Here is a 23,248-nt window from a genome sequence, read left to right as displayed (position 1 = left end):
AATGAAGGGTTAAGATTCATTATTTTTCAGCCCTGGTATCAGTTGAGAACGATGTAGAGCTGTAGGTGATCTACTTTTCAACAGATGTTTTTCGCATTTTATTTGCATTATACAACTCAAATATACTTAAGTATAATTGTTAATTATTAATTGGCAATATTATTGACACAATGGGAGCTAGAAACAAAGAAAAGTTTATACAATTAAAATATACATAGGTTATTGTAAATGTAAAACACGTATCTGTTCTCATTGTACTCGATTATTTGATTAATCGATCAATAGAACAGCTGGAACTATTAGAAACATTAGAGATGGTTCTATATTAGTCCCCGACTATAAGATACTCCTTTCTCAATTGAATTATATACAAATGGTGTCTTGGAGAGCGTAATAGAATAAAAAAACCATTTTGGTAATCACTGATAGATGAAAATAGAAAGAAATCGGATACGATACAAATGCATTTTAATGTGAGTAATACTTTATAATTGAATAAAACATAAAACTTATAATCATAATAAGCATGTAAGCTGTTACTAAAAGTAACGAAATGGAATTAAAGATACAAATGAGAGCCACAGATAAATGAAAACACGTTCTTGTGAATGAATTATAAATTAAATATTTATGAAACAAAATAAAAATTGTAAATGCCAATAATTCAGGAATGTGACAAAATGGATTTTATGGAATATTGAAATTGAAAGACGAAGATTTGTTATAAGATACAATGCAATTTGATGAGTATTAAATTGAATACAAATTTTCATTAGTTTCCAAACAAGATTAATTAATTATAATTATTGGGAAATTGTACACATAATATTTACAATTAATTATTATTTAAGACATACATTTTAGAGCAAAGCTTGAGCATAACAGACAATTGAACCATACCCAGTTGAATATATTCCAATTGCATATAGAGGAACCACTCGACGAAGTGTTATTCCACCATTCCCAGTAACCGCCATGGAATGCGGGATTTGCACGCGGATCCGGCTTAGGGACACGGGCGCTTTTAACGGCGCTCAATCGGAATTGATGGACCTCCTGTTCGAGTAGTTGCAACTGCAGGGGATACAGGTTGGCCAGATTGTAGCGTTCGCATGGATCCTTGGCCAGGTTGAAGAAACAGGGTGCCTCCAGGGGCTGACAGAGGTAGATGGGTTGGGTGTGATTCTGCTCGTTAGTGGGACACCTTTGAGTGGCATCGGAACGCAGCTGCTCGATGCGATTGTTGGTCAAAGTACGACTGCCGAGCACCTGTTGCACCTCCGAGGAGAGAACCTGTTGCACGTAGTAGGCGCTGTGTGGATCATCCTCATCAGCTGGCAATTCGCCCAGCCAATTGTCGAAGCGACCCTCGAAAGTGCTGCCATTCACATACTTTAGATTGTCCCGCATATACGAGGAGTAGCCAAAGATGTCGTCCAGGGTGTGAATCAAACTCCTCGACTGTGGCTCCAAGTTGCCACTCAACGAGGGCCACATGTTAACTCCATCCAATTGGAGATTATTGGGAAGCGGAACGCCAGCTGCTGCTGCCAGAGTGGGCAACCAGTCGATGGCATGGATCACCTGATTGGATACATATGCTTTCTGCTTCAACAAAGGACTCCAAATGGCACCTGCCGACCGTATTCCACCCTCCCACGGAGATTCCTTTTGCTGTCGTTGACAAAATTATTACATCTTAATCAATACACTATTTTTATTCAGCTGAAACTTACGCCTCGATAAGGATAATTAGAGCCGGCATTGGAATGTATGCCCAGCGTAGGAGCTCCATTGTCCGAATAGAGCAGTATAATACTATTGTTGAGCATGCCGCGATCGGAAAGAGCTCTCATTGTCTGTCCCACGCTCTTATCCAGACTGGAGATCATGCCTGCATATGAAACCGATCAATATTAAGAGAGCACACGACTACGTTATACTCTATAGATATCTCACCCGCATACGTGCGTCGTTTGGCATCCTTAATGTGAGAAAACTTGGCAACTTCCTCCTCGGGAGCCTGCATGGGATTGTCCTCATTGCCCGTGTGCACCGCCAGATGGCTGAGTACCATGAAAAGTGGACGCCTCTTGTCATGTTGTTTAATTACACGTCTTGCCTCCGCTGTGAATGCCTCTGTGGCATATGTGCCATTATCCAAATGCCATCGCTTCAAATCCCGCCGGAAATCAACGCCAGCCGTGTAATTCTTATTCAGCATATGATGCGTGTGATCATAGTAGTCAATGTAGCCATTATAGTAGCCATAATGATGATCAAAGCCACGCATCGTGGGCGTCATATCCTTACGCCAAAATCCCAAATGCCATTTGCCAATCAACTCCGTGGAGTAGCCTGCATCTCGGAAAAACTGCGGCATCAGGCGCTCCCCTAATGGCAGCCCCCAGGGCTCATCAGGTATCTGAACATAATGCTGCATCCCTGGCGGAGAAATTATATCTGTATGGCAAAACAAATGATTATAATGACTTACCTGTGTGTATAGGGTACTTTCCGGTCAGCAAAGTCGCCCTCGAGGGTGTGCAGAGATTGGGCACATAATGCCGATTAAGTATTATTCCATTATAGGCAAAGGCATCAATATTAGGCGTTAGAATCTGATTCGAGCCATGGAAACTCACATCATTGTAACCCTAACAAAATATATACAGAGAGAAATGCGACTCTAAATTAAAACCAAACTTCTAATTATTTAAAAAATTTAAGTTTTATTTAATTTCCGAGTCAAATTTTTTATTTTCATTTAATTTTTGCACATTTAACCCCAGAAACTTAACAGCATTTATAGTTCTTAAATTTACAGTATTTATTAAAAGATATTCTTATACTTACCATATCATCTATCAGTATTATGATTATATTTGGCTTGGTAGATTCCATTGTTCCCTGGCACAGCCTAATCCATAGGACTACACTCAGAAAAAAGCCGAGTTGCCTTAGCGACCTCATTTCGTACACTGAACTTCCCAGATTTAATGTTTAGTTAGCACAATTAAGTTGTAAACTTAATATTATTTTGCTTGTCGAGATTTATTTATTTCACTTGTTATCTGAATTCAGTTTAAAATACTTTTATAACAATGAGCCTTCAGTTTTATACTGTCATGACGCTTTTTACGACAGATAAGCATCAGAACAAAACCTTAATTTTGGCAATGAAAATCGTCATAATTCAGCAGTACACTTCCAAACTCTGAAATTCAAAAAGAACAGTTCTGAAACTTTTCTTTAAAGAATTCTTCAAGTATTTGTAACTATAGATCTATTTCTTAATATATAAAATTGATTATATTTAATATTAATGAGCCTACATGCAGTATTATATTCTAGTTTCGGCTTAAAGTATATTTGCAATACATTTAAAACAATAAACCAGTTTTTAATAAAAATATACAAATAAAATCAAGTGGGAAAGACTATAGTCGAAATCCCGACCATAGAATACCCGTTACTTATTTCAATATATATAAGAGTATTTTAAGGAAATTACCATCAAATAAAAACTACTGCATACTTTTAGGTGATTGTATTGAAATAATAACTTTATTAATAACTTTGGTTAGCTATTACTTCCGTTCTACTTGTCCGATTTTGCTGCGGTTAAGTGAATGTATTATATTAAAAACTGTAGGTGTTGTGGCCTTTCGCAATTTTCAGGGGCGGAAGGGAGCTTGTCAAAAATTCAAAAATTGGTATCTCTATCTCTTATAGTCTCTGAGATCTAGGCACACGGACGGACAGCAGTACAGACGGACATGGCTATATCGACTCGGCTGTTGATGCTTATCAAGAATATATATACTTTATGGTGTCGGAGATGCCTCATTCTCCCTGTTACATCCATACATTCCATCAAACATAATATACCCTTTTACTTATTCTTTAAGTTACGGGTAAATCGACAATAAGACTTGAATTAAGGCTTTATTAGAAGCAGTTGCAAATGTTGCGTTGCTTGATTTTTGGATATTTCAAAATTATGATGTGATAATGTTCGGTTATGAACTGTGCAGTTTCGCAAATTATGCTGAACTTCAACCTCTCTTACAAAGTAGATCGTACCGCAATTACCATAACTATATATGATCTACCCGCTGGTTACGACTCTGGCTTTGTTTTTATGAGCCAGTTTTAGCATAATGAAAATTCCGCTGCAATTGTCGTTGGACCATTAAATTTTGACCATTATTATGGCTTTCCATATAGTTAAGATATGAGTTTTTGTTTGCAAAATATGGTCTCAATTGCATAAATAAGCATAATTTTTTGTGTTGAATTTAAAATATACTAAAGTTCCATTTGTGCTGGTGGATTAAAATTGACCTTGCCCAATCAGTGAATAAACAAACTGGGAACAGGTGTTCCAGCTGTCAAGGTCAACACTCTTAGTCACTTAAAAGGAGTTTCATTCATCGGGTTATGTTCTTTCGAATAACGAAATATTTTAATATATACTAAGTTAATTGTTGATTAGCAACACGATCGCTGGCAATGCCAATTGAGACTGGTTTACGAGTAACTTAGACTTGGGGAATTTCAACACGCCTCGACGAGCTTGTTACTCTCTTCTGTTTTTGTTTTATTTGCCGGCGAGGATTTTTGTGTAAATTTCATTGTCGGTTACATTGGGCAACAGATCGTGTTAAATATGTTACGATCATGTCACTAGGTTTCATTAACATTAAAAACCTTCTGGAAAGGGTGTTGACATAGCTCATTGACTAAATACATCTATTTAGCTTTATAGAGTTATCAAATCTAAGCCTATTAATATTAAGATTTAACAATTTATGGCAAGATTTCTACTGAGAACGTTTAATCAATAAATTAAGTATTAAAGGGTAGATAAACTAGAGTTGTTGGATAGCTAATCTATTGGAAATAAATAATTTTGGTAAGAGCATAATTCTACAATTTGTCAGTCTTTAAGTCTTAAAATTTAAATCTTAGCTTAGTAACTGTCGACTAAATGTTTGATGTTTAAATTAAGTTCAAATTGTATATAGTTATGTACAAAAAATGTGAAAAATTTGGAATGTTTTTGCAATATAAATGTTAGTTCACTAATCGTCAGTCATTTTCAGAAATTTGAACAGCAAATATTAAGAAAATAGCTGTTGATAACTAATCTTATGTCATTATCAGAGTAATTTAAAGTAAAGAAAAGGACAAAGTTCTCTTTTATTGTTGATTAAATTTATGTCTAAAGTGACATAAATATTTAAAAACTAATTGTTAAGTTTGTTTCAAAAATTAAAAACGTTAAAAAATTAATTTAATAATTTAACGATGTAAAAAAAAATACTTTAGGATAACTGTTTTTTGTTCACTATTAGAAACAATTAAAAATCAATATTCTTGTGGAATTTGCTTAGCATCAGAGCTCTGTTAATTTTATCACAAATTGTTGTACTAGCAATTTTCAAGTATGCTTTGCAACCTTTTAATTTTATCACCAGTAGTTGTATAAGCAATTTTCAAATTAGCTTGCAACTTTTTAATTTTATCACCAGTAGTTGTATTGGCAATTTTCCAATTCTTTTTCATACTTTTCAAGCTAAACCTTTAAAGATCTCAAGATTTTGTTTTTTTGCAGTTTCGCTTGAAGTGTTCGATTGCCAAATGTTACATCAATCAGTTTTTCCCTTGACTAAACATTGCATCACTTATGATCGTAAAAGACTTTTAAACACTCTTTGCCTCCTCACTTTGTTTTTCATCTGACTTGCCATTTGCAAACTCCACCCACAAGACACAACAATCAACACACAATTATTAACATACGCGATAACAACACAAATAATAGCCACAACAATTGTTTGATCTGATCTTTGCTGATCCTTTCAGCTGCGTTTGCTCCACGCGACTAAACCCGCAACTTGCTGCCACTTGCCGTTTTAATGGGTAATGTTTATGGCTGTGACGTCACAAGACGAACGCCGAGTCGAACGGTTAATACGAATCGTGATTCGTGCACGACGAACGGCCACAAAATACACTGGGAGAAACAAATACAATGCAGAGATAAGAAGCTTATAGAATCGAAGCGTGAGAGAGAGAGAGAGAGAGTAAGAGAAAGAGAGAGAGGAATTTAGTTCGTCTTATTTATCACGTATACGCCAAGTGGCATAATATTGTCAATGGTCAGGGCTTCGATTTGGCGGAAGCGATTCATCCAATTTATAGACCAACTTCTTAAGGCTGATACGAGTATCTAATAAACAAGTTTTTACAGAACTAAGCGTAGACAGCGTTTTATTTCGAAGTAAAAGAGTTAAACTATAGTTTTGTATGTTATATATGTACACTAATTTATATACAGTAAAGCTTAAAACATTTCAAATATAGAAACTAATAATTTGATTACATGTTAAAAATTGAAGTAATAAATTTAGAAAAATGCATTATCATTATGTTGATGTCCATTGGATTTTAGATAAATGATGATTTTATTTTCAGATAATTAAAAAAATGGGAAAAGTAATACATATATAGTTTTAATTTTTGCGACAATTTTAATATTCAAAAATCAAACTATCTAATAAAATTGGATTCTCATTTGATATATTTTATTGTATTTACACAATTATTTTTTTAGACTTAACTATATTGAGTTATTTTTCTCTTAATTAATAAATTATAGTAATAGGCTAAGAAATTCGGAATAAAAAATGGAAAATTTATATTATAATTACAAAACAAATCATTTTTTATTTGTTCATCGTATTTGTATATTTATTATTTAATATGACAGTTTTAGTTAATATCAGTTTAATTTATTGTTTTTTAGGAAATTAAACAACGAGTGGCATCCACTTAGCAGGTTTCCGTTTGCGCACCAACACTTCGTATTTAGAGAGCTGTCTTAGAGGTAGATTGCCATACCGAATGATGCAGTACTTCTGGGACAGAATAAAAGTACCAATCAACAGAGCACTATCGGTTCTTCCTCGACAAACGTAAACACGATTGTTGACATTGCTTGTTCCTACGGAAACGGCATTCTTCTCCAAATGTCCATCAAAGCTACGCTTCCAGTGATAGCTGACGGTCTCATTGGCCACCAACAACTCGTAGGAGGTTGCGGTATTAGCCAAAGTTTCGGTGTTGTAGGTAGCATTCCCATATTCAGCAACGACACGTGCTGGGAGAATGCTGGAACTGTAAACTACGCGTCCAACAAAGTTGTCGTAGCCGTCAGGATCGAAGCCACCCAGAACTGCGTTGTCAGGGAACTCCTCCCACTTATAGCCATAAGCCCAAGTATCTGTATCATCGTAGATTCCACACTGAATGGCACCCAACAGCTGGGCAAGAACCAGCGCCAAGAGAGAAATTTGCTTAGCAGAGTACATTGCGAATACTGACCGGAAAGTGATCGAAGTGTGTTCTGAGGTCTGTGAAGTTGCCTTTGAGGCTTATATACGCTTTTTGTGGGAATCACTTTCTGATAAGAGACAGTATTGTAAATTAAAGTTAATAGGGTTTAGGTTATAGATGTTGCCATTGATTAGATATGTCATTATTACTTTTGATTTCATGTCAGTTGAAAGTACTTTTTAAGCAATGATTAAATAATGCATTATATGAAAAATGATCTAAAATCAATTTAAAACACTTTAATAAGTAAACAAGCTATATTTACTCTTATATTACAGTTAGCTGCAATACATTTTATTTTTCCTATTTAATTAAACAGCAAACAAAATCAGTTGTTTAACATTCAAGAGTTTTTCAACATTATATTTAGTTTAAAGTCACAATTAAACTATATACAATTTTAAATTTTATACTAAAATTTCCTAGAAAGGTTTTGAATATTAAAAATACATTTTTAACAATATGCAGAACATTCTAGTAGCTGCTTTGACTTGAATATTTAAGGTGTCAGACTCAGTTCTGTCTTGGTCCTTAGTATACTATAGTCTGGTATTAACTTTTACCTAACAATTTACCAATAATTTTAGGACCACTAATATGCTATAAATAGATTGTGACGTGTTAAGATCCCCAAAGAAAATTTTAATCAGTTGTCATCAATATCATTGAATTTTACAAGAAAATGAAAAAGACCAACAAAGTTGATAAGATTGGGTGACATTCACATGTTGATATCCTTTAGCTAGGGATTTTCTTTTAGATTTAAGCATTCCAAAATTATTTATAGCTTTATAAAAAAATATGAAATTGCAAGTATTATCAATTGCGCATTTATCGTAAGTAGAAATTCCCCTTCAAAAATTCATATCAATAAAAGTTGCATTCAAAGATTCCTATATAAGAAGTTCGGCATAGCTTGAAGGTATAAGTTTTACGAGAACTCTTAAAGATGTACAAGTCTGCCTGTCTGTTGGTCATTGCTCTCTTCGGCGTGGTCTACGCCGTTCCCTCACAATATGGTAAGGAATACCGCCGAGACTTAAATCTTCAGAAATTAAGTCTGACACTTAACTCATTTAATAGATGCGGAGCAAACTTGGGTGGCAGGAAATCTGTCGTATCCACTTCCCAGAAATGCCCTTGTTGGCGGACTTGATCCCTACGGGTACAAACTCTACGTGGGTCGAGTGAGCTTCTCTGGAACAATTGTACCGGTTCGTGTGGTGGCGGAAACAGGAATTGCCAGCGGCAGCACCGACATTTTACCCTTCACAACAAGAACTTATCAGCTTCTGACTACAAATAATAACATGGACTACGAATGGATTCGCAGCTACGATGGCATTCTCGAGGAGAATGCCGTTTCAGTGGGAACTTCCGGCTGGAACGAAAGGGTTTTCATCTGCCGAGCTAAGACTGAGGGAGGTGTAATCATCGGAACCTTGCTTCTGTCGAGAAAGGCGTGCCTCCTTCAAGCTTTATCATACGAGTATATTCAATCATTCGACATGTATGAAGTTTTGATTGCTCTACCCAAAAGTAATTGAACATTTTTTTAAAAGAATTGAAAATTTTTAAAATATAACATTCTTTTAATAGGCTAATACATGAAAATAATATACATGAGTTAAAGAATCAAAAAATTTTGCCAAAAATTATTTATATTTTGCTGCATATCATAAATTTTTACCACATTAAGAGAAGTACTGTAGATGTTGAACCCTTGCAGAGAGAGTTAAAATTTATTCACGAATTGTGTAAAGTCTAACAGGTCTACCAGGTATAAGTAGCCGACTTGCCACAGCAGCTGAAGTAATGTTATTTTTGCAAACAAGCAAGGCCTATTACATGCATAAACAGTAGTATGAGTGGGTACACTAAACAGGCAATATCTAACAAATACGAATTATGTCAGATTGCAGGCGTATACCAAAACTTTCGGTATTTCAATAGTTATTAAAAACATGAGTTTTTTCAAAATCGCTAATCAGATTTTCTTTTAAGTCTCCAAAATATGAGATAAGAAACAAATTTTCTCTCTACCTAAGTACATTAAAAACTAGTGGGCCGGTGCTACAGACGAGCGTACTTGACTGTCGAAAACCCCGTACTTACTATGGCAAAAACTAATAATGGAAAAAACTAAAAAAAATTTAGTTAACTTAAATGTATATTCTATCAGATTGGTTACGATGTCTCATTAAACATAAAAGATTTTCATACCAAGACTTGATTTTCGCCCGATCGTCCTATGACAGCTATATGATATAGTGATCTGATTTAAACCAACTTTGGACAGGATATATAAAACCAAGTTTTATTTATATTCTATTAGATTGGTTACGATGGCTCATAAAACATAAAAGATTTTCATACTAAGACTTGATTTTCGCCCAATCGGTCCTATGACAGCTATATGATATAGTGATCTGATTTAAACCAACTTTGGACAGGATATATAAAACCAAGTTTAATGCATTTTCTCTTAGTTTGGTTACAATATCTCATTAAACAAAAAAGTTTTTCATACTAAAACTTGATTTTCGACCGACTGTTCCTCTGGGCGCTATATGATATTTGCCTGCACTATTGAGGAATCTACATACCAAATTTGGTGTCACAAGCTTTTAAATTGTTCTTATAATTTGGATATGAAATTTTTTTTTTCTATTTGTAGGCGATAAAGGGGGCGTGTCCAAATTTTGAAATAAACTTGATCTGCTTGCAATATAGAGGAACCTACATACCAAGTTTGGTGTCTCTAGCTATTATAGTCTCTGAGATCTAGGTGTTCATACAGACGGACGGACAGACAGACAGACGGACATTGCTATATCGACTTGGCTATTGATGCTGATCAAGAATATATATACTTTATAGGGTCTGCCACGCCTCCTTCTGCCTGTTACGCACATATTCGTTAAAACAAACCCAATAGACCCCTGTACTTTTTTTTAAGTACGGGGTCTAAGAGGCAGATGCTAGAGCTCTTAAAACCACCTATCTAACGTTTGGAAAGTCGTAGATCAAACAAACATTTGCTTTGAAAGTAAAGACAATTTATATTCAATTCAATTAGTTAAAATTTTATTAAAGAATCGGTGTTGACAATCAACTTATAAATTGAGTGGTGTCCACTTAGCAGGTTTCCACTTGCGCATCAACACCTCGTATTTGGCGAGCTGTCTTAAGGGTAGATTTCCGTACCGGATGATGCAGTACTTTTGAGCCAGAATAAGTGTACCAATAAAGACGCCACTATCGGTTCTACCCCGGCAAACGTAGACACGATCGTTGACATTGCTTGTTCCCACGGAAACGGCATTCTTCTCCCAATATCCATCGAAGCTGCGCGCCCAGTGATAGCTAACGGTCTCATTGGCCACCAACAACTCGTAGGAGGTTGCGGTATTAGCTACAGTTTCGGTGTTGTAGGAAGCAACTCCAGTCTCGGCAACAACACGGGCTGGCAAGATGTAGGAGCTGTAAGTGACGCGTCCAACGAAGTTGTCGTAACCGTTGGTATCGAAGCCTCCAAGAACTGCGTTTTCGGGGAAGTTCTTTGACTTGTCGGAAAGAACCCAACTATCCGTATTATCGTAGATTCCACACTGGATGGCACCCAACAGCTGGGCAAGAGCCAGCGCCAACAGAGAAAGTTGCTTAGCAGAGTACATTGCGAATACTGACCGGTAAGTGATCGAAGTGTGTTCTGAGGTCTGTGAAGTTGCCTTTGAGGTTTATATACGCTCTTGGTGGGAATCACTTCCTGATAATTGCCATTGTAAATTTTTCAGCCAATGGAGCTAACTTTTTTTTATTGATTAGATATGCCACTATTTCTTTTGTTGTAGACAAGTGAAAAGACTGGTACTAAGCATTTCTTATGCAGAAATGATAAGCTCAAGTATTATACAATATTGTTAACTCTGTTTATTATGAAAAAATGATTCACAATCGATTACAAATTTGGCAACAAATTAACAGTATTGGTTAGATGGAATAGATTGCGGCTCATTCGTTACTTTACTCAGGGATTCACTATTTGATAATCTATAAATAGATTGTGACGTCTTAAGATCTTCAAAATAAAATCTAATCAGTTATCAAAGTTTTCATGGAATATTACAAGAAAATTATAGAGAATAACAAATTTGATAAGATAATTGGTTGGCATCTGGGATCCTTCTTATCTAAGGATTTCATTTTAAAGTTCGTTTAACTAATTGACATTTTTATAATGAATCTATCACTATATTATTGTTATCAATTAGACGAATAAGTAGTAATTCCCCTATCAAAATTCGTTTCAATTAGATAAGCGATAATAGAATCCTATATAAGCAGTTCAAAACGACTTGAAGGTATCAGTCTAACGAGAACTCTCCAAGATGTACAAGTCTGCCTGTCTGTTGGTCATTGTCCTCTTCGGCGTGGTCTACGCCGTTCCCTCACAATATGGTAAGTAATACCGCCGAGATTATAGTCCTCAGAAATTAAGTTTGACATTTCTGTTAAATTAGATGCGGAGCAAACTTGGGTGGCTGGAAATTTGTCGTATCCACTTCCCAGTAATGCCCTTGTTGGCGGACTTGATCCCTATGGATACAAACTCTACGTGGGTCGAGTGAACTTCTCCGGATCAGTTGTACCCGTTCGTGTGGTGGCGGAAACAGGAATTGCCAGTGGCAGCACCGACATTGTACCCTTCACAACAAGAACTTACCAGCTCCTGACTACCAGTGATAACATGGACTACGAATGGACTCGCAGCTACGATGGAATTCTCGAGGAGAATGCGGTTTCAGTGGGAACTTCCGGCTGGAACGAAAGGGTTTTCATCTGCCGCGCTAGGACCGATGGAGGTGTAATCATCGGAACATTGTTGCTAACAAGAAAGGCATGCCTCCTTCAAGCTCTGTCATACGAGTATATTCACTCATTCGACAAGTATGAGGTGTTGATTGCTCAACCCAAAAATAATGGAACCTTTTATTAAAAAGACTTATGTATTTAATGAATCGTAGAAATACATGTCAATAATTAGTCCAAGGAACTTTATTGTTTTACTTTTAGTATGTGTGTTTTTATACCCGTTACTTAAAAAATAAGTAAAAGTCCGTATGAACAAAAGGATCTCAGAGACTAAAAGAGATAGAGTAACCAAGTTTAGCACACAGATTTCTATATACCCAACGCAGATCAAGTTTGTTTTAAATTTAAGCTACGCGAAAAACCACCACACCCACAATTTTTAATAAAATAAGTTTATTTTGTGATAATTAATGTTATCCAGAGCCGATAGCCAGATCAGACGAGTAAAACAGCAGTAATGGCGAATTAATGTTTTCAAAGCAATACAAGCAGTTTTTTAAAAGTATTTTTTATGTAACGGGTGTCCTATGGTCGGGATCTCGACTATAGCCATTCCGACTAGTTATATTTTATTTTGTGATCGTTTATTATAATTCCATGCATACAAATTTAGATAAGATGGCAGTTGATGGAAGTAATGCACAAATCAAACCACTCTCGTATATATATATTGTGATTTATATGTTAATTTTATAACCTTTGCATCGTATGGCCATAGCAGTGTATATTTTAACATAAATAACATGTGCACGAGGTAACAGTTTAAAAATTTCTAAATAAATTCTGATAAGCTATATCTTTTTGTAAAATGTGCAGCTATCAGAAATTTGGTGGCTTGAATATGCTTTCTTCACTTGACTTTTACCTTTCACGCAGAGATTTTGTATATTAATATAATATAACAACAAATTTCATACAACCATGTTCTTAATGTTCAGTTAAGATTTCAGTAAACTTATAGAATTTTTTCTTGTGTGTCGTATACACGTAAATAAAATCACTTTAAAACGAGGTAAATTTCCATTTTTAATAGTAATTATATTAAACTATATGCAATACATACTTTAATGTCCATTAACGTACATGTATTTAAGTTCAAAATTGTTAGTATTTTTTCGATTTACTACATACATATTATGCATATTACAATTTACATACAATACATTATATTACATATAATGTTTCTATTTGCTGAAAACCGTCACACAAAAATACACATAAGGACATGATCAATATACAATGTAAGTACATGTATATATATCTTAATTGCAGGAATGTTCAGTATATTCAAAACAACGGGTGTTTAACTTTATCAAGTTTTATTTGCAAAATGTAATTTGTATTTTAGAAATTATACAACGAGTGGCATCCACGTGGCAGGCTTCCATTTGCGCGCCAAAACCTCGTACTTGGCAAGCTGTCTTAGAGGTAGATTGGCATACCGGATGATGCAGTACTTCTGGGGCAGAATAAGAGTACCAATCAACAGAGCACTATCGGTTCTTCCTCGACAAACGTAGACACGATCGTTGACATTGCTTGTTCCCACGGAAACGGCATCCTTCTCCCAATATCCATCAAAGCTACGCTTCCAGTAATAGCTAACGGTCTCGTTGGCCACCAACAGTTCGTAGGAGGTTGCGGTATTAGCCAAAGTTTCGGTGTTGTAGGAAGCAACTCCAGTTTCGGCAACAACACGGGCTGGCAAAATGTAGGTGCTGTAAGTGACGCGTCCAACGAAGTTGTTGTAGCCGTCAGGATCGAAGCCACCCAGAACTGCGTTTTCTGGAATGTTCTTTGACTTGTCGGAAAGAACCCAAGTGTCTGCTCTATCGTAGACTCCACACTGGATGGCACCCAACAGCTGGGCAAGAACCAGCGCCAAGAGAGAAAGTTGCTTAGCAGAGTACATTGCGAATACTGACCGGAAAGTGATCGAAGTGTGTTCTGAGGTTTCTGGGGTTGCCTTTGAGGTTTATATACGCTTTTCGAGGGAATCACTTACTGATAAGAGCCACTGTTATAAATTTTCAGTAATGGTGTTTAACTTTGTCATTCTAGCTCTTTTGATATCGTGACACGTGTAAGACAGAAACTAAACGTTTCTTTTGAAGATTTGATTAGTTCAAGAAATATAAAACATTGCTAATTTACTATCAGAATCGATTAAATAACTGGAAAAATAAAAGTGATTTTTTCCCTATTGTTTTTAGATTGTGGTCCCTTTGCTAATCTAATAGTCAGGGAATTACATTTTGATAACAATCTACCAATAATCTTAGGACCATTGATATTCTAAAAATATATTGTGACGTATTGAGCCACCCAAAGTAAAATCTAATCAATTGTTTTGAATTTCGTGGAATTTTGCAAGACAGTTATGGAGACAAACAAGTTTGACAAGTTAAGCATAGGCATCTTCCTTTTCTAGGGACTTACGTCTATACGATACATAAAATTTCTCAAGAATTTGTAACCTCTTGGATTCAGGTCTATTCAGATATACTTATGTACTTATTACATAAGCAATGTAGGTGCATTCATAAACACATTTATGAATTTATCGATAATCTATATATATTTTAAAGAATAGGGAAAAATAATTAAATAGGGAAAATAATTAACTGAGGAAAAATATACAAAGCATTGGTTGTAGTTACTTAAGGACATTTTTTAAACCATATTTAAAAATTCTTATCGTATTAAGAAGAAATCGAATTTTATCAGTCTTTAAATAATAATTAAAGTGAATTTTTGTCGTTTCAGTTATTTACAAGAGATACTAAAAACTTTTATTTTTGAGTACATAAGTTGTTTTTAAGGACTCTTTATTTTCTGAAAATCACATAAAACTATTAATTTGAATAATATAATAACAGTCTTTGAAGCCAATCAAAGTAGAAAAGTCATTGGCATAAGTTAAAAATAAAATTTGATTGAAATTTCATTTTTTAAATGTGTTGGTTAATTTCGGCCTGCGGTTCCGGTACAGGTTTCTATATAATTCCTTGATTACAATAATTTATAATCAATAAGCTTGTTCGTAGTAATTCCCCTATCACAATTCTTATCAATATCAGATAAGGGAGACCTATTTAAGAAGTTCGACACAGCTTGAAGGTATCAGTCTAACGAGAACTTTCAAAGATGTACAAGTCTGCCTGTCTGTTGGTCATTGCCCTCTTCGGCGTGGTCTACGCCGTTCCCTCACAATATGGTAAGTAATACCGCCGAGATTATAGTCCTCAGAAATTAAGTTTGACATTTCTATTAAATTAGATGCGGAGCAAACTTGGGTGGCTGGAAATTTGTCGTATCCACTTCCCAGTAATGCTCTGATTGGCGGACTTGATCCCTATGGGTACAAACTCTACGTGGGTCGAGTGAACTTCTCCGGAACAATTGTACCTGTTCGTGTAGTGGCGGAAACAGGAATTGCCAGTGGCAGCACTGAGATTGTACCCTTCACAACAAGAACTTATCAGCTTCTGACTACAAATGATAACATGGACTACGAATGGATTCGCAGCTATGATGGCATACTCGAGGAGAATGCCGTTTCAGTGGGAACTACCGCCTGGAACGAAAGGGTATTCATCTGTCGTGTTAAGACAGATGGAGGTGTAATCATTGGATCTTTGTTCCTAACAAAAAAGGCGTGTCTCCTTCAAGCGCTATCATACTTTTATATTCAATCATTCGATAAGTATGAAGTTTTGGTTGCACACCCCAAAAATAATGGAACATATTATTATTAGTAGATTAAAGAAAATTATAGTAATTACTTATACATTATACTTATACATTATACTTATACATATAAGGAAGTATAGAATTATAACTATTTATTGAAAGAAAACTGAATAATATCTCATTAGGGAATATATATTCGATATTATAAATATTGTAGGTTATAGAAATCCACAGGCCCATAAATTTTTGTTTAGTTTGGCTTAAAGGGAGTTACCTGCTTATAGAAGGAACTTCGAGGATACCTGAAATTAATAAAGGAACTTCAAATCGCTATATGCAATTGTTTTTTTTTTTTTTTTTTTGGGTTTTTTTTGTCATTTTATTTGGCTTATTTATCTTTGCAATTTAATTTATACAATGCGGTTTTTCGTTTCAATATTGCAGTTTCTGTTTTCATTCTCGTATTGGTTTTGCACTTACAAATTGCTTAATTTCTACTTTTATGTTTTCGTTATATACGTGAAATCAATTGATTGTATCGTATATTGAGTTTTTACTTTAGTTTAGTTTAGCTTTGTTTCATTAGGATGTCTCTCACTTAGTTTGGAGGTTACACGTAGTTCTACGGGTTTTAAAAATCTGCAACTGTTTCTCCCACCTCCTGTTGTCCCCCGCCCATCATCGTATGCTGCACATATATGTTTGTATGTATGCGTTTATCTGTATAATAATATATATTTTTAAATAATAATTTATTGCTAATACATATGTGTATATTGTATATATATATATATTAATATTCAGTTGTTTTGTTGCTTTTAAAAGGATTCGCAAGCTCCCGAAACTCTTATGGATTGGTTCAAAATTTGGCCTAACCAGGAGAGCTGGATGACTGACCGATCGGATCGGATTGGATTGGATCGATCGGTTGGCTGTCTAACTGGCTGGCTGAGGATTATTAGCTGTTGCGCTAATTGGCTGACAAATGGTTCTCTCAGTTGTACATAAATAATTGTTAGTGGTATAAAAAATATAATAATTCGTGTTGGGTGTGGAGTGGGGGATTAAAAACATAGCAGTTGGCCTTTTAATTTGCTCGGGGAGACGCCTCCAAGCTGTTCGATTCACACACTTCCGTACTTGATTTAAATGCTACGCAGAGGCCTTGGGCAGGAGCAGTGTAGGATGCGGATGTGGAGTGGGTTCATTATGAAGATTATGTTGTTTCCCCTTTGCCGCTGTCATCAGCGGATTCAGTGTCATCCGCTGCGGCAGCTGCAGCAGCTGATTTCGCAGAGACAAGACCATTGTTGTTCTTGCATTTAGTATTGACATTATTTTTGCTAAACGCAGCACTGTCCCCGTTCCCCTTCCCTTGATCCTGATCCTCGTCATCATCATCATCATCATCATCATCGTCGTCCTCATCCTCATCGTCTTCATCGGAATCTGTGGGCAAATCTTCGGTCTCCAAATCGAAATCATCATCATAGAAATTCGCATCTAGCCCAGACTCTGTGCTGGGCTTGACCGTCGGCTTCAGACAGTAATCCTCCAGCGTCATAGGTACCACAATGCCCTCACGCTTCGCCTCCGCATTGGCAGCCAGTGCCTGCTTCCGTATGATGTTCGGATACTCGTTGTCCTTGCCCTATGTGTAATATTGGAACATGAATTGACACAATTGATGGAATTACTTCACTTACTTGGGAGTCCCGCCATCGGCGATACATCACCGAGGCATCCACATTCGCCGGAGAGTATGTGTTTGGCTCATTGAGCAGCGATATAACCGATAGGAGAATGGTTCGCACATTCTGTGTGGGATTCCAGCGCTCGCAGGGCAGCTCTCCACTTTGCGGATCGTCCACCGGTGGATGCAGTATGGATATGCAAAGATCACCGTTCTCATACACATTCGGATGCCATACCTTGGTGAGGAAGCGTATGGATGGCGGCGAATATGGATAATCGTGTGGGAATTTCATATGAGCCTTAAAATATCCACCCTGATATAGTGTATCCGGCGGACCGAAGATGGCAACCTCCCATTCAAATAGATTGTCGTCATTCATCAGCTTGACGCGAAATCCCTCCACTGGCTCTTCCTGCAGTGACTTGTATTCCATGGCCAGAGCACGCACTGCCGAACTGCTGGGTGTCGTCGTCAGTGATGTTGTTGTTGTTGTTGTGACTCCGACTCCGGCTCCACCAGCGGTCATCAACGTCGACGACGCATTTTGCGATGTGGAGGCAGCGGTGGTCATTTGTTCACCTACAAATAGCAACAACAAAAACAAACGTTCCTCTATGTATTATAGGTGTGTGTTTGTGTGCTTGAAATATGTATCAGGCGTACAGGGTCAATATCTTATACGTAGACGCTGACGCTGTCGAAGACGAAGAGGGGGAAGCAGCAGCAACAACGAAGACGACGACGACGTTGACGGATTCAAGGTGAGCAGCGGCACTCACACACACACACACACATTTGTATGAAAATTGTTTTTGTAATTGGAACTTGAAAATTTTGGATAAGCGATTGAGCCAAAAAATGTATTGCGATTTGTCACCTTCTTTTTCTTGTTATTATTAATATTTAAACGTATGTATCTATTAACAGATAGTTAAGAAAATTGATTTGTGCTATTCTTGTTGTTGCTGGTGGTATTGAAGTTTTGTTGTTTTTGTTGTTGTGTAGCAGACAACAAAATAATTGAGACAAACAAAAATAAATTATTCGAGTATACGTATGTGTGTGTGTGTCACAGATGCTGTAATTAGCTTGACAGCCTACTGGGTTATACGTACTTTTGTTGGCTAATTATCTTGCAATGAATATGTGGCTTATTTATTGGCAGCTTTGTATTTTTATTATTTCTTAGCTTGCAACAATTTCACTTTACATATATTCTCTATAAAAGGGCTGCCACCTTTCCCAGAAAAAGGTTGCCGATCTGGCAATGTATTATTTTAGGTCAATAGTTAAATAATACCTTTTTTTAATTTTGTCAATTTTTTTAAGAACTTTTGTCCTGTGATGACAATAAACGCATTCCACGATTGTGTAGTCGCCTGATCGCTTTTTGATTTGAAATATACCCCCATTCAAAATGTATGGAATCGGTTTTGTTTCGTCGGCTATCTCAAAAATAGTCGTATTTTTTTCTCAATTGTCAAAAATTTTTTCCGAAATCGTTCTGTACGATCTGTTCAAAAAGCACAGTAAGCTCTCGCGGCGTCTTTATAAAATGGGTCTGCCACCCTACACAATTTTCCGATCTGCCAACTTGTTCTAATTGGGGCTGCCACCCTACAAAATTTTCCGATCTGGCAGCTTGCTCTAAATTAATAAAAAAATTAGTTGCAACAACAAAATTCAACAAAATTAAAATTTTTCTTTTTATTTGAAGCTAGAATTTTTTTAATTTTTGCAGAATTTTTTTTAGAATTTTTCTCGGTTTAATGAAACTTTTTTTTGTTTCTAGAATAAAATTATTAATTTCTCTCGCCTTGGGTTAACTAGCTTTAAAACTTCATTAAAATTTATGTTTTTTTTGAATTTCGAATTTTTAATTTTCATCAAAATGTTAATTAATTTAATTTAATTTAAGTTATTGCATTTTAATATTTGCATAAGCTAAAATTTAAATTTTCGCCTAAAATTTAAATGACAACTATCGACTATGCTGTCGAAATATCGAATGTTAGTTAAGTTTTATTATCGACTGTGACTATCAGTGCTGCACACATTAGCATCGATGTATCGAAAATGTTGTCATTCTGTAATGCTCACTCGGCACTGTAATCAATTAATGAAAGTGGTTACTTGGAAGCCAGCTAACAGCTGTTAAATTCGAACCTGAGACCCTTTCCATTTTTTCTTCGAGACATGCCGCCACCTACACAACTTTGATTAAACAAACAAATTATTTAACCGCATTGGGAACAAACTGCTTAATATAATACTTTTCTGCAAACAACCGTAAAACCGATTAACGATTGTACTAGTTCTTTTCCAGGCAAACTGAATGGTTACTGTTAATAACATTACTGCAAACTGTTGGGTATTGTTGTATGCGTGTGTAGTGTTAAGCAACAGTGAACAAAAAGTGCTGCGAGTTGCAAGTTGTGCGTGCGTGCGGAGAATGTGAAAATTAATTTAAGAGCCACGAAAACTAACCAATTTATTTAATATAAATAGCAACAACAATCAGCCGCGTTCTTACACTTTAACGTGCATGTGGGTGAATTTCTACTTCGTTCAATATGTTTCAACGCGACGCGCAATCTACGCTTAAACTGTGAAGAAACTTACAACAGCGAAAAAGGCAAGAGAAGTAGCAAAAGCAAAGCCAAAGCAAAAAAAAGTGCATACAGGAGTGGCTGCTGTGGCTGCGCGAGCATAAAAAAGAATTGAAATTGCCAAATCCAAGCAGGCATACACACACACATGCACGCATACATAAAATAAAGATCTTGTCATATTCAATTAACATTCGAAAAAACTTAACGTACAAAATAAATAACTACTACGTACGAAGAAAATTCAAACAACGCCCAAAACAAAAAAAAATTAACAGAAACAAGTACGAGGAGCAGCAACAACAACGAAAGCAAGATAAATGCATACAGATACAAAAAAAAAATAACATAAAAATAAATAACAACAACAACTACAACAACGCAGTTACATTCCAGTGGAAAGTAAAGGGGAATCAAAAAGAACATGTTTTTGGCCAGCATAAAACAGCATAAAATTGTGAGCGAGCACATTTTTCTGTGAAAAACGAAGAACGCCCGAAAGAAAAGCGCTGCCCACACATTTATACAAACACACACAGGCACAGACACACGAGTACGCAGGCAAATAACCGCACGCATACTAACAAACCAAACGCTCACACACACGCACTGCACACACACACATACACAATGTCCAGCTGGGCTGAACGCGTGCATCGACGCGCCGCGGATTTGGGCAATGTTGTCACCTCCTGCGGCCATCCGGCAACCGCTCCTGGTTACCCCTACCGCCTGGAGAAGGTCAAGTTTGGAGTGCCACTGGAGGAGGTGTGCAAGCACAACAACAACATTCCGGGACCGCTGCTGGTGCTGATATTAAAGCTGAACAAGGAGTCGCCCAATCGACGCGATGTTTTCCGTGCTCCAGGTCATCAGGCCTCCATGAAAAAGCTGATTCACTTCCTGCAGGCGGGTCGACTTGTCAACGTGGACAAGTATTCCGTGTTCACCATTGCCAGTGTATTAAAGAAGTTCCTCCGCAAGATTCCCAATGGCATCTTTGGACGCAACGGCGAGATGGAGCTATTCGCCATTAACGAGCTCCAGAACGAAACCGAGCAGACGGACCGTTTACACAGGTGAGTCGTCAATTCATCAATTACACGAGTATTGTATATACATGTCGTGACACGACTTGTTTACTGGGATTGTTGACGATAGGTCTCTGAACTATTGAATTTAATGCAGATTATTTTCAGTGCTGTCAACTTTTTAGGGGGAAAACTAACTGGATGAAAATTAAAAATATCTATAAATAAAATCAGCATTATTTTTGTCTATTTGGAGTATAATTTTGTCCAAGATCTAAACTCTGGAAAATTTAGACACTGTTATGACATTTTTGCATAAAATCTTTAGGCATTTTATTAATTTCAATTAGTAAAAGATCACTCCAAATGAAAAGCTTAGTATACATATTTTTTATATTTTCACGGACTGAGTTGTCTTTTTTTGCTTGAAAATTTTGCATGATGTAAATGTATATATAAAACAACCAGATTTCCCGCTAATAGCAATTTTAAAATGTTTTCTAGCAAACGAGCTTAGGTAGCTGTAAAATAGCTGAATTGGCAACAGTGTTTATATTTTCGCAAGCTCTTCATTATGAGCAGCAGACTCAGCTTAATAAAAGCGTATTTAGTAACGTGTTAACACGCGCCCATCTCTAACTTCGTCAATGTACTCATACTCATCTTGTGTGAATGTATGTGTGTTGTTTGTATATATATACATATATTGTAACTAGCTTGCGGTAAACTTGCTGAACCGGATCTAGATTTGGTTGCAGCTCAAGAATCTTCGCTACACACACATACAGATACAGGTATCAACTGTGTGGTTGGGGGGTGTTGCGAGTTTAGTTGAAATTAAGTGAAAAGCGTTGACTTTATGCTACTGTTGTTGTTGTTGCTGTTATTATTATTGTTATTACTATTATCGTTGTTGCGTTTCTCGCCCGTTTGACTTGGCACTTGTTGACACATTTGGCAGATTTTCACCAATTTTCACTTGAGGCGACAAAATTGCCTTTCGGAAGCAGGATGGAAAAGGGAGGGAGCTAGGGGGAGCGTGTGGAAGGAATACTAAATGCTTGTAAGTACTTAGCTTGCAGCTGTAAATTGAATGTTTTGCTTGCTCGTCTGCTTTGTGCTTTGCTTCTTTATTGCTTTGTTGTTGTTGTTGTTGTTGTTGTTGTTTTTGCTGCTGCTGCAATCGATTTCTAACCAAACTGAATTAGAGCATAAAGCGTGGGCAAATAGTAGACAGACAGACAGCCAGACAGACCCACGCATGCTCAATTAAAATAAAACGATAATGTTGCAGTTTGATAATTTACAATTGCTTTTTTTGTTGTTGCTATTTTTGCAATGCCTTTTGCAATATCAGTCGCGTGGGTGTGAGAAGGAGGTGGTGGAGAAGGAGGAGGCAAAGTTAAAGAGTTGGTTATGCGTGAAGTGAGCGGCGCCTTGCAATTAACCATTAACATTAACAATCGCAATCGATATTATCTTTCGCTGTTATTTATCGAAGCATAGGCAATGGGAGAAGGGAGAGAAGCAGCCAACTTCATGCTGATGAATTGACATTTGACAGCTGTTTGATTGCAGCCGCTTTTATAGTAATTTGTCTATTTCGAGTAACTTTAACTAGCTAAATACTAAATACTAATTTCATTTTGTTAAAACACTTGCTGCCACTTTGATGGATGAGGATGAATGTTGCTGAAAATGCGGCAACTGCGTCAGCAGCATCAGAAGCAACAACAACAGCAACGCTGTTACATTAATGCTAATGTGCGTGTAAACAAATAACGTCAGCAATAAAACATAAATTTAATTTTGGGCAGTGGTACATGCGTAAAAATCGACCGCCAAATTATTTTTCCATATCAGAGTCTGGCTGGCAGGCAGTCAGGCAGTCAGTTCGATTTAAACGTAAATTTCATTTTGGTTACTGTAAACTTTTGCGC

The 23,248-nt window shown here is 36.5% G+C and overlaps 7 protein-coding genes across 21 annotated transcripts in view; 3 read left to right on the top strand and 4 right to left on the bottom strand.

Annotated features, from left to right (window-relative positions):
- Positions 1 to 69: 69 nt before the first annotated feature.
- LOC117787203 (arylsulfatase B) lies at positions 70 to 5,899 on the bottom strand. Of its 3 annotated transcripts, none has more exons than XM_034625667.1 (7): positions 5,809 to 5,899; positions 2,857 to 3,217; positions 2,498 to 2,657; positions 1,960 to 2,445; positions 1,737 to 1,894; positions 901 to 1,674; positions 70 to 177 (listed from the first exon to the last, which is right to left on the bottom strand). In XM_034625667.1, exons 2-7 carry the CDS (start codon positions 2,971 to 2,973, stop codon positions 160 to 162), a joined length of 1,713 nt encoding a protein of 570 aa, XP_034481558.1. In that variant the 5' UTR covers positions 2,974 to 3,217; positions 5,809 to 5,899; the 3' UTR covers positions 70 to 159. The 3 variants fall into 3 exon arrangements, with proteins under 3 accessions (XP_034481558.1, XP_034481559.1, XP_034481560.1); XM_034625668.1 differs by having other exon boundaries at positions 2,857 to 3,074; XM_034625669.1 differs by lacking the exon at positions 5,809 to 5,899 and adding an exon at positions 5,733 to 5,801.
- An 870-nt stretch (positions 5,900 to 6,769) lies between these two features.
- On the bottom strand, positions 6,770 to 7,429 carry LOC117787042. The gene has a single exon (XM_034625487.1). The coding sequence runs from the start codon at positions 7,377 to 7,379 to the stop codon at positions 6,819 to 6,821; it is 561 nt and encodes a 186-aa protein (XP_034481378.1). The 5' UTR covers positions 7,380 to 7,429; the 3' UTR covers positions 6,770 to 6,818.
- An 835-nt stretch (positions 7,430 to 8,264) lies between these two features.
- LOC117787310 lies at positions 8,265 to 12,460 on the top strand. Of its 3 annotated transcripts, none has more exons than XM_034625800.1 (2): positions 8,265 to 8,423; positions 8,488 to 8,997. In XM_034625800.1, the coding sequence occupies exons 1-2, from the start codon at positions 8,354 to 8,356 to the stop codon at positions 8,949 to 8,951; spliced, it is 534 nt and encodes a 177-aa protein (XP_034481691.1). In that variant the 5' UTR covers positions 8,265 to 8,353; the 3' UTR covers positions 8,952 to 8,997. The 3 variants fall into 3 exon arrangements, with proteins under 3 accessions (XP_034481691.1, XP_034481690.1, XP_034481689.1); XM_034625799.1 differs by lacking the exon at positions 8,488 to 8,997 and adding an exon at positions 11,928 to 12,460 and having other exon boundaries at positions 8,301 to 8,423; XM_034625798.1 differs by lacking the exons at positions 8,265 to 8,423; positions 8,488 to 8,997 and adding exons at positions 11,719 to 11,865; positions 11,928 to 12,460.
- A 1,121-nt stretch (positions 12,461 to 13,581) lies between these two features.
- LOC117788383 lies at positions 13,582 to 14,235 on the bottom strand. The gene has a single exon (XM_034627147.1). It carries the CDS (start codon positions 14,189 to 14,191, stop codon positions 13,631 to 13,633), a length of 561 nt encoding a protein of 186 aa, XP_034483038.1. The 5' UTR covers positions 14,192 to 14,235; the 3' UTR covers positions 13,582 to 13,630.
- A 1,126-nt stretch (positions 14,236 to 15,361) lies between these two features.
- On the top strand, positions 15,362 to 16,060 carry LOC117787862. The gene is made up of 2 exons (XM_034626483.1): positions 15,362 to 15,496; positions 15,559 to 16,060. The coding sequence occupies exons 1-2, from the start codon at positions 15,427 to 15,429 to the stop codon at positions 16,035 to 16,037; spliced, it is 549 nt and encodes a 182-aa protein (XP_034482374.1). The 5' UTR covers positions 15,362 to 15,426; the 3' UTR covers positions 16,038 to 16,060.
- A 679-nt stretch (positions 16,061 to 16,739) lies between these two features.
- On the bottom strand, positions 16,740 to 18,905 carry LOC117787861 (ubiquitin-conjugating enzyme E2 R2). Of its 2 annotated transcripts, none has more exons than XM_034626481.1 (3): positions 18,784 to 18,905; positions 17,679 to 18,247; positions 16,740 to 17,623 (listed from the first exon to the last, which is right to left on the bottom strand). In XM_034626481.1, exons 2-3 carry the CDS (start codon positions 18,237 to 18,239, stop codon positions 17,189 to 17,191), a joined length of 996 nt encoding a protein of 331 aa, XP_034482372.1. In that variant the 5' UTR covers positions 18,240 to 18,247; positions 18,784 to 18,905; the 3' UTR covers positions 16,740 to 17,188. The 2 variants fall into 2 exon arrangements, with proteins under 2 accessions (XP_034482372.1, XP_034482373.1); XM_034626482.1 differs by having other exon boundaries at positions 16,740 to 17,617.
- Positions 18,906 to 19,995: 1,090 nt separating this feature from the next.
- The window catches only part of LOC117788752 (rho GTPase-activating protein 20), a 55,796-nt gene continuing 52,543 nt past the window's right edge, over positions 19,996 to 23,248 (top strand). For 3 of the 10 annotated variants that reach the window (XM_034627607.1, XM_034627606.1, XM_034627608.1), the window contains exon 1: positions 20,004 to 21,356. In XM_034627607.1, the coding sequence (XP_034483498.1) occupies positions 20,908 to 21,356 (449 nt within the window). In that variant the 5' untranslated portion in view covers positions 20,004 to 20,907. Of the gene's footprint in view, positions 21,357 to 23,248 lie in introns of all 10 variants that reach the window. The other 7 variants (XM_034627610.1, XM_034627612.1, XM_034627613.1 and 4 more) reach the window with 6 other exon arrangements.

Source organism: Drosophila innubila, assembly GCF_004354385.1.
Source record: "Drosophila innubila isolate TH190305 chromosome 3L unlocalized genomic scaffold, UK_Dinn_1.0 0_D_3L, whole genome shotgun sequence".
NCBI classification, from domain to species: Eukaryota; Metazoa; Arthropoda; class Insecta; order Diptera; family Drosophilidae; genus Drosophila; species Drosophila innubila.
Note: the sequence above shows the minus strand (reverse complement) of the source record. Positions and strands in the feature narration are given on the sequence as shown.

Excerpts from the sequence above, each read along its gene's own strand:
- LOC117787203 (XM_034625667.1), bottom strand. The coding sequence starts at position 2,973 with ATGAGGTCGCTAAGGCAACTCGGCTTTTTTCTGAGTGTAGTCCTATGG. Across the intron at positions 1,895-1,959 it reads CAAACGACGCACGTATGCGG|GCATGATCTCCAGTCTGGAT; the intron begins GTGAGATATCTA and ends TTTCATATGCAG. Across the intron at positions 1,675-1,736 it reads CTAATTATCCTTATCGAGGC|CAAAAGGAATCTCCGTGGGA; the intron begins GTAAGTTTCAGC and ends TGTCAACGACAG.
- LOC117787042 (XM_034625487.1), bottom strand. The coding sequence starts at position 7,379 with ATGTACTCTGCTAAGCAAATTTCTCTCTTGGCGCTGGTTCTTGCCCAG.
- LOC117787310 (XM_034625799.1), top strand. The coding sequence starts at position 8,354 with ATGTACAAGTCTGCCTGTCTGTTGGTCATTGCTCTCTTCGGCGTGGTC. Across the intron at positions 8,424-11,927 it reads CGCCGTTCCCTCACAATATG|ATGCGGAGCAAACTTGGGTG; the intron begins GTAAGGAATACC and ends CTGTTAAATTAG.
- LOC117788383 (XM_034627147.1), bottom strand. The coding sequence starts at position 14,191 with ATGTACTCTGCTAAGCAACTTTCTCTCTTGGCGCTGGTTCTTGCCCAG.
- LOC117787862 (XM_034626483.1), top strand. The coding sequence starts at position 15,427 with ATGTACAAGTCTGCCTGTCTGTTGGTCATTGCCCTCTTCGGCGTGGTC. Across the intron at positions 15,497-15,558 it reads CGCCGTTCCCTCACAATATG|ATGCGGAGCAAACTTGGGTG; the intron begins GTAAGTAATACC and ends CTATTAAATTAG.
- LOC117787861 (XM_034626481.1), bottom strand. The coding sequence starts at position 18,239 with ATGACCACCGCTGCCTCCACATCGCAAAATGCGTCGTCGACGTTGATG. Across the intron at positions 17,624-17,678 it reads GCCGATGGCGGGACTCCCAA|GGCAAGGACAACGAGTATCC; the intron begins GTAAGTGAAGTA and ends TATTACACATAG.